At 31.7% G+C, this 13,639-nt stretch overlaps 2 protein-coding genes across 12 annotated transcripts in view; one reads left to right on the top strand and one right to left on the bottom strand.

The window, feature by feature from the left end:
- Positions 1–13,639, bottom strand: part of LOC114327962 (probable Na(+)/H(+) antiporter nhx-9) — a 238,461-nt gene that overhangs the window by 18,681 nt on the left and 206,141 nt on the right. The window contains exon 19 of one of the 11 annotated variants that reach the window (XM_050643645.1): positions 12,968–13,579. The exons of the other annotated variants lie outside the window; for them this stretch is intronic. Coding sequence (XP_050499602.1) covers positions 13,576–13,579 — 4 coding nt within the window. The 3' untranslated portion in view covers positions 12,968–13,575. Of the gene's footprint in view, positions 1–12,967; positions 13,580–13,639 lie in introns of those variants that run through there. 11 annotated transcript variants of the gene reach the window in all.
- The window catches only part of LOC114327965 (histone acetyltransferase KAT8), a 345,297-nt gene continuing 336,281 nt past the window's right edge, over positions 4,624–13,639 (top strand). The window contains exon 1 of the mRNA XM_028276691.2: positions 4,624–4,722. The gene's annotated coding sequence lies outside the window, so the exon portion shown is untranslated. The remainder of the gene's footprint in view (positions 4,723–13,639) is intronic.

The following is a 13,639-nucleotide window of genomic DNA, read 5'->3' as shown; positions in this document are numbered from 1 at the left end:
GTTAAAGTGTGATCCGGACAAATGTGCTTCATAAAAACGCTTTATAATCCATTCATACAAATTATAGTCTAAGAGCTAGTGAACCCTTCGACTAACGGTCGTCCTGTAAGGCTAGAAATTTGTCTAGTGATAATTCATAGCACGCCAAGGCTAAAAACCATGACCTGGCAGGCATCAGCCGTGCACGTGTATCTACCAGGTGAATCGAAAAGTGCAAATTTAGGGGGTAAAATAAACTTTCTCCTGTAAAGTTTAAATTTAAGTATGTGTTTGAGTAAGTCATTTAGAAGAAATGTGTACAATGACAGGCGATTCTGAAGAGCATAAGACCTTGCCAGGTGAGGGGAAAGATTAGGGGTTTTTCCTAAAATTATCTTTTTTGCATCGAACAATTTTTTTAGGTTTTTTGAATCATTCCAAGCAGAAAAGGTCTTTAGTGATTTTTTTCTTAGGTTAATAGTTTTTGTTATATAAGCGATTAAAAATTTAGAAAATTGTGAAATCGGCCATTTTTAACCCTAAATCGGACATTTAACTAAAAATTTCAATGTTGCCAAGGTAGGTAATCACCAAAGACCTTTTCTGTTTGGAATGATTCAAAAAACCTAAAAAAACTTTGTTCGATGCAAAAAAAAATAATTTTAGGAAAAACCCATAATCTTTCCCCTCGCCTGGCAAGGTCTTATGCTCTTCAGAATCGCCTGTCATTGTACACATTTCTTTAAACATTAATTGATGAAATCCCGAAGAGTTTTTTGCAATACAATATCGAAAACCCCTTTGTTTTTTAATTGCTAATCAAGCGGGCGCGACACTGTAGTATAAGTGAGGACGTTTGAGTTTGCATAAATTCATTATCTCGAGAATGGGCAAATTTGAAGAGAAATCCTCAGACAGGTCGATTTTTATTTTTAAATTAGGACTTTTTGGCATATATATAATAGTAGTGACGTCATCCATCTGGGCGTGATGACGTAATCGATGATTTTTTTAAATGAGAGTAGGGGTTGTGTGATTGCTCATTTGAAAGGTTATTTAATTCTCTATTCAGTAATATAAACCTTAACATAATCATTTATACAGGGTGTACACACAATTTTTTTCTTCCTTTTGTCTAAATTAATTTAATAATTTTTTTTTTGTACACCCTGTATAAATAAATATGTTAATGTCTATATTACTGAATAGAAAATTAAATAACCTTTCAAATGAGCTATCAGACAACCCCTACTCTCATTTAAAAAAATCATCGATTACGTCATCACGCCTAGACGGATGACGTCACGAATATTATATATATGCCAAAAAGTCCTACTTTAAGAATAAAAATAGACCTGTCTGAGGATTTCTTTTTAAATTTGCCCTTTCTCGAGATAATGAATTTATGCAAACTCAAACGTCCTCATACTACAGTGTCGCGCCCGCTTTATTAGCAATTAAAAAACAAAGGGGTTTTCGATATTGTATTGCAAAAAATCTCTTCGGGATTTCACCAATCAATGTTTAAAGAATATCTACCTACCTTGGCAACATTGAAATTTTTAGTTAAATGTCCGATTTAGGGTTAAAAATGGCCGATTTCGCAATTTTCAAAATTTTTAATCGCTTATATAACAAAAACTATTAACTTAAGAGAAAAATCACCAAGGACCCTTTCTGTTTGGAATGATCAAAAAATCCAAAAAAACTTTGTTCGATGCAAAAAAAATAATTTTAGGAAAAACCCATAATCTTTCCCCTCGCCTGGCAAGGTCTTATGCTCTTCAGAATCGCCTGTCATTGTACACATTTCTTCTAAATGACTTACTCAAACACATACTTAAATTTAAACTTTACAGGAGAAAGTTTATTTTACCTCCTAAATTTGCACTTTTCGATTCACCTGGTAGATACAGGTGCACGGCTGATGCCTGCCAGGTCATGGTTTTTAGCCTTGGTGTGCTATGAATTATCACTAGACAAATTTCTAGCCTTACAGGACGACCGTTAGTCGGAGGGTTCACTAGCTCTTAGACTATTAAATGAAGCAACTTATGGTATACTTCTATAAGTTTACATTAATAGAAGTCTTAAAATATTATTTCTACGAGTATATAATAAAATATGTCTAGTGGCTGTAGGTAATTCCAGTGTACTTCGCTAAACGATTCTAAAATGGAACAGACCTACGACTTAAATATTTTGTGTTGGTATCATGTGAAGGTACTTGCTATGACGCGCATGACGTGCAACGGTATTTATAGTGTACGAACGATACATGGGTTGCGGCATTAGTATGAGGAAGGCCATTTGCTCATTTGTTGTAAGAGCTACGAAGAAAATTTGTTAAGGTAAAAGTTGGGGCATATTATAGGACTGTACTTTAAAAATATTTTACACAAAAAACAAGCTTATCTTTTTTTAATGGGACACCCTTCATATTTTTACAGTTTTGAGCTCTGCTCGATGTTCTTGTTTTTTTAATATCAGGTTTTGCAATGTTATACGAGATAGTTTAAAAGATAATTGCGTTTTTGAAGTTATACTTCTTTACCGGCGATAGAGGGTGAATTTTTATATGGTAAAACCTAGCGACCGGGCGCATGCGCATTATAACTTTGTTCTGATTGGATGTTCAAATGACATGTCAAAAATTATTCAATATGGCGGCTGTGGCACAGCTGTAGTTAGATTATTTATGGTTGTTGCGTTTTAAAATTTGTGTGAAAAGAAACAACAAACAAAAGTTAGTTAATAGTTATACTGCCTTTTTAAATAGTTTTCATATACCTATATTTTTGGACTTTTGGACTATTTTGGACAAAGAAAACTCATTCTAATTTGGTAAGTAGTTATTATTATAATCATATTGTAATTATACATTTGGATTAGGTTGAAATACATACATTTATTTTCTCAAGAATGCGGATTTTAGAGAGAAATCCCAAATTAGGTTCGATTTTTATTTTTAAATTATGATTTTTTGGCGTAGATTTATTTATCTAGTAGGTATGTAATGCTTTGATTTACATACTTAATTTGATTACCAACAAAAGTTCTACCAATCTTCATCTAATATATTGTTTTCTTACTGTTTTGTTATATTTTTATATTTTCTTCCACAAAATTTAAACTACATAATTTAATTTTCAAAACAACTGTCAAACAGTAAAACGTTCAGTTACCGTATTTTTCCACATGATAAATAATGTGGGATTGGATGAGTGAGTCTACGCTTCGATTATGAATCAAAGCGCCACGAAATTCACGGGTTCAATTCCCGATGCAAGTTTTATTATTTTATTTTTTTATGCATGTTATGATTGTAAGTACATATATTTGTTATATAATTTTTTTTCAGAAAATGCGTATTTAAAATTTTTGCCAACAATTATTATCGTTCAGAAATAATTTTTTCTTTGTGGCATTTTTCAATGTGTTTGTGTGCGTTTTATTCTTTTATTTTTTTAAATTTTTGGTATTGTCTTAAAAATCAGATAATGTGTAGTAGAAGTATAACTTCTTACGTGCGTACAAAGTACACACACATTCTTGTTTTTCATTAATTTCGTAGCCATATTAAGGTGAAACAGTAGCGATCAACAGGTAGCGAAAACGCGTTCCAAGGTTGCGGCTGTAATTTTGAATATATTTTCGAGATATTTGGCACACGTATTCGTAATATAATAAAGAATGGCGGTACAGAGCTCAATTTGAAAAATATATTAATATGTGGAAATTACTCTGTAATTAAATACAATATTAAAAAAACGAGCCTGTACCGCCATTAAGAAGAACAAAAAAATATACTTTCTTCAAATAAAATTTTTTATCCGATGCATGCCTAGATTTTGTGTCATTTTGGAACTACTAATGAAATAAAAAATTTTAGTAGTTCCAAAATGACAAAATCTAGGCATCGGATAAAAAAGTTTATTTGAAGAAAGTGTATTTTTTTGTTCTTCTTAATGGCGGTACATGCTCGTTTTTTTAATATTGTATTTAATTACAGAGTAATTTCCACATATTAATATATTTTTCAAATTGGGCTCTGTACCGCCATTCTTTATTATATTACGAATACGTGTGCCAAATATCTCGAAAAAATATTCAAAATTACAGCCGCAATCTTGTAACGCGTTTTTGCTACCTGTTGATCGCTACTGTTTCCTCTTAACACTCTGTGGAGTTGTAGAGATCTAGCATCAAACAATCTATTCAAATTATATCGATTTTTAATATAATAATCTACTATTGTCCGAAGTTATTAACATTTTCTTAAATGGGACATCCTGTATTTTAGTAATGTGATTTAATGCTATTTTATTCCTACTTTATTATTTTTCTTACACATTCCCTATATCTAATTGCTTTAATTTATGAGTTATTAGTGATTCTTTGAGTCAAGTATTAATTGCAATAACTTGAATTTTATTAGGTTGGATATATAAATTTTAAATCAAAAATAATTTTTAGAAAAAAAGAACATAATCTAAACTGATCCTTAATTTGTTAATATTGGATTAGATATCAAAATACTTAGATACTAAGTAGTATGTTAATGTAGTTTTTTTAATGACATTGTCGTTAATCATTTAGCCAGACGCAATCAGATTATAGTTTATCTCTATCTCTAGAGGAATAATGTGTAGTGTGTGTGTTCAGAAAATGTCTTGTTACTTAGTAAAGTCAACTTCATTGTCTTTACACAGAGACACTTATCGAACGTCTGCGGTCCCTCAGGTGAGTACCGACCTATGTAGATTGTTGGTGCGTAAAATAGTAATAAAAACACCCATTAATTAAGACTTTTACACTTAGACTGTGAAGATATTATAACAGATATTCCCATCCAAATAATTATACAAAATCTAAATTTATACTCATAAATAAAAAAACATAGAATGAAGTTACTTTTAATTTACGAATAAAAGTAAATGTAAAATAATGTACATATTCTTTTTACTCACTTATCCTCTTCGTTCCCACTGGAATATGGGGCATCTACTTCACTCTCCATTTTTGCCGATCTTGTGCTGTTTCTCTGACTTCTTTCCAGATTAGGCCGATGTTTTCTGCTTCATTAACACGTTGACGGATAGAACGTCTATAGATGTCTAATTTCCATTGAAGTAATGTGACACAACGTCTATAGACGCCATGTTTAAAATTAGTGCAATATTACATATACAAATGCATATGGAACGTGACACGCCATCCATTGTCGTCGTCCATATGTTTACAAATAATGTTAAAAAACTTATTGTTTCCATAAACTCTAAGCGCTAAAAGAAATTCAGCAATTTCCCTATTATTCTACTTTGCAAAATTCATATGGTGTCACCACACTTGCTTATACATTTGACGCACTGTCCGTCAACGTGTTAATAATTGTTTTCTTCCATGTATTTATCGGCCTCCCCTGTTTCCGTTTTCTTGAAGGTTGGAATTTCCAGTGGCGGCTCGTGGCCTTAGAGACAGGGTCGGCAAGGTCTTTTTGCCTCCTCATATATACCATCTAATTAAAAGCCTTAAATCATCATAGGAGATTTTTTTGTTTGGTTTACTTGACATTCTCTCTTGTTTCATGGTGTTTCGACAATATGTTTTGATTCTTTTGAGACAAGAGAAATCCCGTTCATTTAAAGCAGAAGTTGGTGGATATAAGAGAATTGATGATCGGTTTGTTGTAATGAATTGCAGTAGGTACTTACTATAATATAAAATTACACATATTTTGTAACTGAAAATATTTGGATCAGCGTAATTTTTAAGTAATTTGTAATAATAAATATGTATCTTGAAAATTCTTTGGCGAAGGTAACTTTTAAATTTTGAATCGTCAAAGAGGTCAAAAATTTGGAAATCTTCAAAATTCGAAAAACGAGTATCTATATGCATAAAATACAGGTCATAAATTTAATCACATATTCTGGGACCAAAAATAGTTTGATTGAACCTAACTTACCTTAGTACAAATGTGCATATTAAAAAAAGTTACAACCCTTTAAAGTTACAAAATGAAAATTGATTTTTTCCAATATATCGAAAACTATTAGATATTTTTTATTGAAAATGGAAATGTGGTATTCTTAAGAAGCAGTAGCATCTTAAGAAAAAATTATAGTGAAATTTTGACACCCCATAAAAATTTTATGGGGGATTTGTTCCTTTAAACCCCCCAAATTTTTGTGTACGTTCCAATTAAATTATTATTGTGGTACCATTAGTTAAACACAATGTTTTTAAAACTTTTTTGGCTCTTAGTACTTTTTCGAAAAGTCGAATTTGTATATGGTTAAGTAGGATTATGGAGACTGGGTAATAATATGAAAATTTATATATTGTTAGGTATATTTTGAACCATATTAAAAAATAAGCCACATCTCGATAAAAGGCGCCTTCTCGAAAAAATACAAAGAGGCAAAAAAGTTTTAAAAATACTTTGTTTAACTAATGGCACCGCAGTAATATTTTAATTGGAACGTACACAAACATTTGGGGGGTTTAAAAGAACAAACCCCCCATAAAATTTTTATGAAAAAATATTAAAAAATAAGCCTCAACTCGATAAAAACTGCCTTATCCAAAAAATACTAAGAGGCAAAAAAGTTTTAAGAATATTAAATTTAACTAATGGTACCACAATAATAATTTAATTGAGACGTTCAAAAAAGTTTGGGGGGGGGGTTTAAGAGAACAAACCCCCATTAAATTTTTATGGGGTGCACAAACTTAACTATAATTTTGCTTTAAGAGGTTCCTGCCATAAGAATACCACATGTCCATTTTCAATAAAAAGTATCTAATAGTTTTCGATATATTCGAAAAACCCGATTTTCATTTTGTAACTTCAAAGCGCTGTAACTTTTTTTATGTGCATATTTGTACTAAGGTAAGTTAGGTTCATTCGAACTATTTTTGGTCCCAGAATATGTGGTTTAATTTATGACCTGTATTTTTGTTACACCCTGTATAGTAGGTATCCAAAATTTCAAAATATACTCGTTTTTCGACATATGTATCATGCCTGTGTCTTTTTTAGGGTGGTTCGGAAATATCAAGCGAACCCAAAACGTCACTGCGAATATATTGGAAACTACTATCATTACGAAAATCTTTGAGATTTTGCACCAGTTTCCTTATTCTATCTTTGGAATAAATAATGCCAGTTGACTGATTTTGAACAATAATGAATATCAAGCAAAAAAACTAGTTTCATCCCCATTAGCAGTATTTTATCAAAATGTTGGTGGCCTGCGAACCAAATTATTTGATGTGATAAAGAGTATTTCATGTTGTTCGTATGACATTATAATATTTGCTGAAAGTAACCTTAATGATAATATAACCGATTGTGAGATTACATGTGTTGGCTTTAATATCTACAGATTTGACAGATCTTTAAGGACGAGTCCCAAACAAAGCGGTGGTGGTGTTCTGGTTTTTGTGAGCAAGAAGATACAATCTCAACGTATCTCTATTAATGAAGACAGAGTTGAGCAAATCTATATCCTATGCCAATATAAAACAACAAGGTTTGTGGTGGGTGGAGTATACATTCCTCCACAATCTTCACGAGATACTTACAGTTTGCATTGTCAATCTATAGAAGATATTACCATACGTTACACTTCACTTAACATATACATATTTGGTGATTACAACCTACCCAATGCAACTTGGCTGAATGACGAGTATGGATTAATGGTTCAGTGTCCTGGAGGGGATCCTGCAATAGATGTTGCTCAAGAGTTAGGGTTTTTAAAATTCTTTCAACACATTAATGTTCCTAATAATCGTAATGTATTTTTAGATTTGGTTTTTTCAAATGTTAGGGAATTAAATGTCTTGAAAGCAAAAGATCCTTTGGTAGACCCTAGCCAACACCATGTGGGTTATGAGTGTTTTTTAAACTTAGATTTAACTGATTCAAAAAATTTAAAATATGATGAATTTTTTTATGATTTTGTAAATGGAAACTACGCTGAACTCAATAACTTCCTTGCATCCATAGATTGGCAGAACTGTCTGGTTGAGGGTGTTGATAATTCTGTGGGTTTGTTCTATGATGTTCTGTTGACGGGGATAGCATTGTTTGTACCATTAAAAAGATTCAGAACATCTACCTTCCCTAAATGGTTTTCCCACGAACTCAGGAATTTAACGCAGGAGAAAAAACGTGCCCACTCTATGTACATGAGAAGTCAGTCTGATGCTGAATATGTTAGGTTTTCTCGCCTTAGGGCTGAGTGTAAGCGTTTGTCTGATACATGCTTTAGTGGCTATATGGGTGGAGTAGACATTAGCTTAAAAAATAACCCTAAATCATTTTGGAAGTTCATTAATGACAAGCGATCTACTCATAGCTTACCGAGCTCTTTATTTTATTTAGACCAATCAGCATCTAACGGTCAAGATATAGCAAATTTATTTAAGAAGTTCTTTCAAACTGTTTACTTGCCTAATAATGGTCAGCTCCGGGTGCCCTGCTACCCTGAGGGTAGCAATGTAAGTACATGTATTAGACCTGCTGCGATATCCATAATTGAAATTTTTGACAGTATAAGTGATCTTCCCAATAAGCTGTCAGCTGGTCCTGATGGTGTGCCTAATTATCTTTTGAAAAAGTGTGTCTGTACTCTAGTCATACCTTTGCATTTACTGTTTAACAGGTCTTTAGCGACATCTATGTTTCCGGCTGCTTGGAAGGAGAGCTACGTTATACCTGTATATAAAAATGGGCAAAAGGATAACATTGAAAATTATCGCAGCATATGCATTCAGTCTGCAATACCCAAGCTTTTTGACAGCCTGGTGGCCAAGCAGCTTTCTTGGTTGTGTAACGGATTAATTTCCGATTCGCAGCATGGCTTTCGCATAAAAAGGTCTGCTGCGACGAACTTGGTCGAGTATCAGTCTGACTTATTGTGTCAAATGGAGGATCGTAAACAGATAGATGCCATATACACGGATTTTTCGAAAGCGTTTGATCGTGTTGATCACCAAATACTCTTGGAAAAGCTGGTATCTGTGGGTTTTGATGTTAACTTTGTCGAGTGGATTAAGAACTCCTCATCGGGGCGTACTCAACGAGTGAAGATTGGTAGCTATTTATCTGACATTATTACAGTAAGCTCCGGAGTTGCTCAGGGTGGCCATACTTCTCCGCTTCTATTTATCATCTTTGTTAATGATATAAATAATTGCTTTTTGAATAGTAAATGCTTAATGCTAGCTGATGATCTGAAATTCTGGAGACCAGTGGATGGTTTGTTGGACCAGGCGTTGTTGCAGGAGGATCTTGATAGACTGCAGGAGTGGTGTGTTCGAAACAAACTTTTCTTGAATGCCAGGAAATGCTGTTTTATAAGCTTCTTTCGGAAAGTCAGTAGAATTGAAACAGATTACATCATTAATAATCAGCCACTTGAATATGTATCTTCCGTTAGGGATTTGGGTGTTGTTTTGGATGAGAAGCTTTCTTTTGTGGAGCATATAAATGCTGTATCTGTGAAGGCAGCTAAACTTTTGGGATTTGTTACAAGAAATTGCAAATTCTTCTCTATTGAATCTACTAGGCTTGTTTACTGTAGCTTAGTAAGGTCCCTCTTGGAGTACAGTTCTGTGGTTTGGTCACCCTATTTCCAGACTCATATTGATACTATCGAGAGAATACAACATAGATTCTTGAGATCATGTGCTTACTATACACAAACTATCATTGTCAATCACGATTATTCTTTTCTTGAACAACAGTTGTCCCTACCTCCACTTAAGGTACGCCGTGACATAGCAGGTGCTGTTTTCATTTTTAGGATCATAAATGGACTTATAGATTCTCCCAATCTTTTAAGTCAGATTAATTTTAATGTTCCTTATCAAGCTCTCCGTTACCATAATATGTTTAAAATACCTTTCCATAGAACATTGTATGGCGTTCACAATCCATTTGATAGGTATATGGGATTGTTAAATAATTACGAACTTGATTTATTTAATATAACTCTAAATCAATTAAAAAGATCTCTTGCTCTGTGATGTTATTTTTATACTCTTAAGTGTTATGTTTGTATGTTGTATATTTTTTTGTACTCAATATTTATGTTATATATTAATTTTTGTGACATATGAAATTTTTCAGTGTTTTTATACTTTTCTAATTCTCTATTTTTTAGATTAATTAAGTCATATTTAACACATTGAATTTATTATTACCTTTTGGAAATGTATTAATATTTAACTGTAATTTTTCTGTTAATGGGGTTATCCCGTATAATAAATAAATAAATAAATAAATAAATCGGTTTGGGCAAAACACTTTGTTAAAAATATTTAAAAGAATATTAAAAGAGTAATCATTTAATAAAGTTCTCAAACCGATTGCTTCACGGATCAAGATATCATATCACAACTTTCAAAATCGTCGCCTTCGATAATAAATTAAAAAAACTTCCAAAAGCTGTTCACGAAAATCTGCTACAGTGGAAACTAACCGAGGTTTAAAATTTCATCGCGCCTGATAAACTGTTTGCATTTTTTTCGAAACAAATTGTTCTAAAACAGTAGTCCGTTTGGGCGAGCTAAACTGGCAAGAAAAGACGATATTCTTTAATTTTTTTTACACGTATCTATGCTGTAAAACTAAATTCATTCTAGTCCCATGACAGTGAGTAAATAAAGCTTGTGGTGCAATAGTTTTAACATTTGCCTGGAGACCGTTCAATTCACCAGACATCACGGCAGCGCCGTCATAAGTTTGCCCCAGTTTGCCCTACCAATTTATTTTTGATATCAAAAAAATTTTAATCTGTTCTTTAAAACACCAAAAACATATTCTGCCTTATTGCTTTTACTCACGTCTCTAAAACCTAAAAACTTCTCATAAATATTACCACGTAACGCCTATCGGACAACAGTTGATAATTATTGTAAATGACATGATACTCAGAAGTCTCATCTACTTCTAGCGAAAAGCAAATGGTTTTCTCAATCTCAGATCCAATAACGTTATTCAAAATGTAACTAATTGATTATACAGGGTGAGTCATGAGGAACTGTACATACTCCTACCTCGTATAGAGGCCCCTATGGGGAATAACATATGACCATTAAAAAGTGTCTGCTCCCATTGTTTAATAATATACAGGGCGAGTTTCGCATTTTGACAGAAATTTATATTCGTCATAATTTTTGAACGGTCAGATCGATGTGTCTCTTATTTTGGTCAATCGTTACACTATTACCACCTAATCAACTGATTTATTCAAACTAGAAAAAAATCAGGTCCGGCTTTAAAAAATTAGTTCGTTTGGGTCTTAGAAAATATTTCACCCTGTATACGCTTTTTGAAAACTCTAATATTAATTTTACAAATTAGACAAATTAGGCAATTCAAATTACATATTTATTTTTTTCCCACACGATTACTTAATTTTTTATAAAAAAATCAAATTTGACTATGAATTAAAAATTTGGTAAAGTGAACCATAGATTTAAAAAAAATTAACTTTTATTACAAAAATTAATTTTTTTAAACAAATATTTGATTTATATTACCACCCAATCAACTGATTTATTCAAACTAGAAAAAAATCAGGTCCGGCTTTAAAAAATTAGTTCGTTTGGGTCTTAGAAAAAATTTCACCCTGTATACGCTTTTTGAAAACTCTAATATGAATTTTACAAATTAAACAAATAGGCAATTAAAATGGCATATTTATTTTTTCCCCACACGATTACTTAATTTTTTATTAAAAAATCAAATTTGTCAGAATCGCAATTTTACCATAAAAATAAAAAAAAAACGCTTTTCTTAAAATTAAGTTTTACCATTTTTTTTTCTATAACACGTCTAGGTCTAAAACTCCCCATAACACTTTTCTTTGGACTCTATAGTTTAACATAGACGTGATCAAATAGATAAATTTTAAATTTTTTCACTTAATTTTTGCGATTTAACTTCGCAATTCACGAAGCTGCACCTTTTATTTTTAAAAATTCATAACTTTTACGAGAAGAAGACTGAAAGTCTACAATAATTGTCATAGCATTCACAATGGTAAGAGATATGTGCTGTAAAAATTTCAGAAAAAATTTTTTTAAATGGAATGTTGTAGCGACTTAAACCATGATTTCATCTTTTTTTTTTTTTCATTTTTCGGTTAAAATTCCGATTTTGACAAATTTGATTTTTTAATAAAAAATTAAGTAATCGTGTGGGGAAAAAATAAATATGCCATTTTAATTGCCTATTTGTCTAATTTGTAAAATTCATATTAGAGTCTTCAAAAAGCGTATACAGGGTGAAATTTTTTCTAAGACCAAAACGAAATAATTTTTTAAATCTGGACCTGATTTTTTTCTAGTTTGAATAAATCAGTTGATTGGGTGGTAACATAAATCAAATATTTGTTAAAAAAAATAATTTTTGCAATAAAAATTAATTTTTTTAAATCTATGGTTTACTTTAGCAAAGTTTTAATTCATAGTCAAATTTGATTTTTTTATAAAAAATTAAGTAATCGTGTGGGGAAAAAAATAAATATGCCATTTTAATTGCCTATTTGTCTAATTTATAAAATTCATATTAGAGTTTTCAAAAAGCATATACAGGGTGAAATTTTTTCTAAGACCCAAACGAACTAATTTTTTAAAGCCGGACCTGATTTTTTTCTAGTTTGAATAAATCAGTTGATTAGGTGGTAATAATGTAACTATTGACCAAAATAAGAGACACATCGACCTGACCGTTTAAAAATTATGACGAATATAAATTTCTGTCAAAATGCGAAACTCGCCTTGTATATTACTAAACAAGGGGAGCAGACACTTTTTAATGGTCATTTGTTATTCCCCATAGGAGCCTCTATACGAGGTAGGAGTATGTACAGTTCCTCATGACTCACCTTGTATTAGTTCATTCTGCACTGTTTTAGACATGCCGCTAAATATCTTAGAATCAGAAAGTAAATTAGAAAATCCAAATCGTATTTCTTAAACAATTTTATTAGTTATCTATAATTATATGATATAACGATTATACGATATTATATATCTATAAATAAATGATAATCCCTGACAACTTAAAAAAATTACAATATCAATTAAACGACGTAAAACGGCGTGATTATTTTTTACAATTTCTGCCGATGCTTCCAAATGAAACCGGCAGATTTAAATGTGCCGTACCTGCCGCTTAATGCCTACGGAGAAATGTATGTTTGGTTGCTCATCGACCTGTATTTTTCGTTGAGTTTTACGTGTAAATTGTCAAGCTACGGATGTGTTGGGGTCGGCTAGCCGAACAGTCAGATGAATGGCTCGGATCATTCATTTTTTGAAAAGTCTCTTATGCGCAGGAATCACTTACCGCTCGGATTGGTCGAATCCTTTTAAAAACCATGAAAAAAATTTAGTCTGTATTATCCGATAGTTAAAAAAAACTTTTAAAAGTAAAAGTTTTAAAAATTTAAAGTACGACCATATCTATGTATACCCCAACTTTTTTTTACCTCAACAATTTTCTTCGTATGTCTTATAACAAATGAGCAATTGGACTTCCTTGTACTAATGGATCACCCTGTATAAGGAACTTTAACTGTAAAAAAATTAATAAAATAGATAAACATACAAATTAAACTGTGGAAAAAACTATTCC

This window comes from Diabrotica virgifera, chromosome 2, assembly GCF_917563875.1.
Source record: "Diabrotica virgifera virgifera chromosome 2, PGI_DIABVI_V3a".
In the NCBI taxonomy this organism is placed as follows: domain Eukaryota; kingdom Metazoa; phylum Arthropoda; class Insecta; order Coleoptera; family Chrysomelidae; genus Diabrotica; species Diabrotica virgifera.
This window is presented reverse-complemented; position numbering and strand designations above follow the sequence as displayed.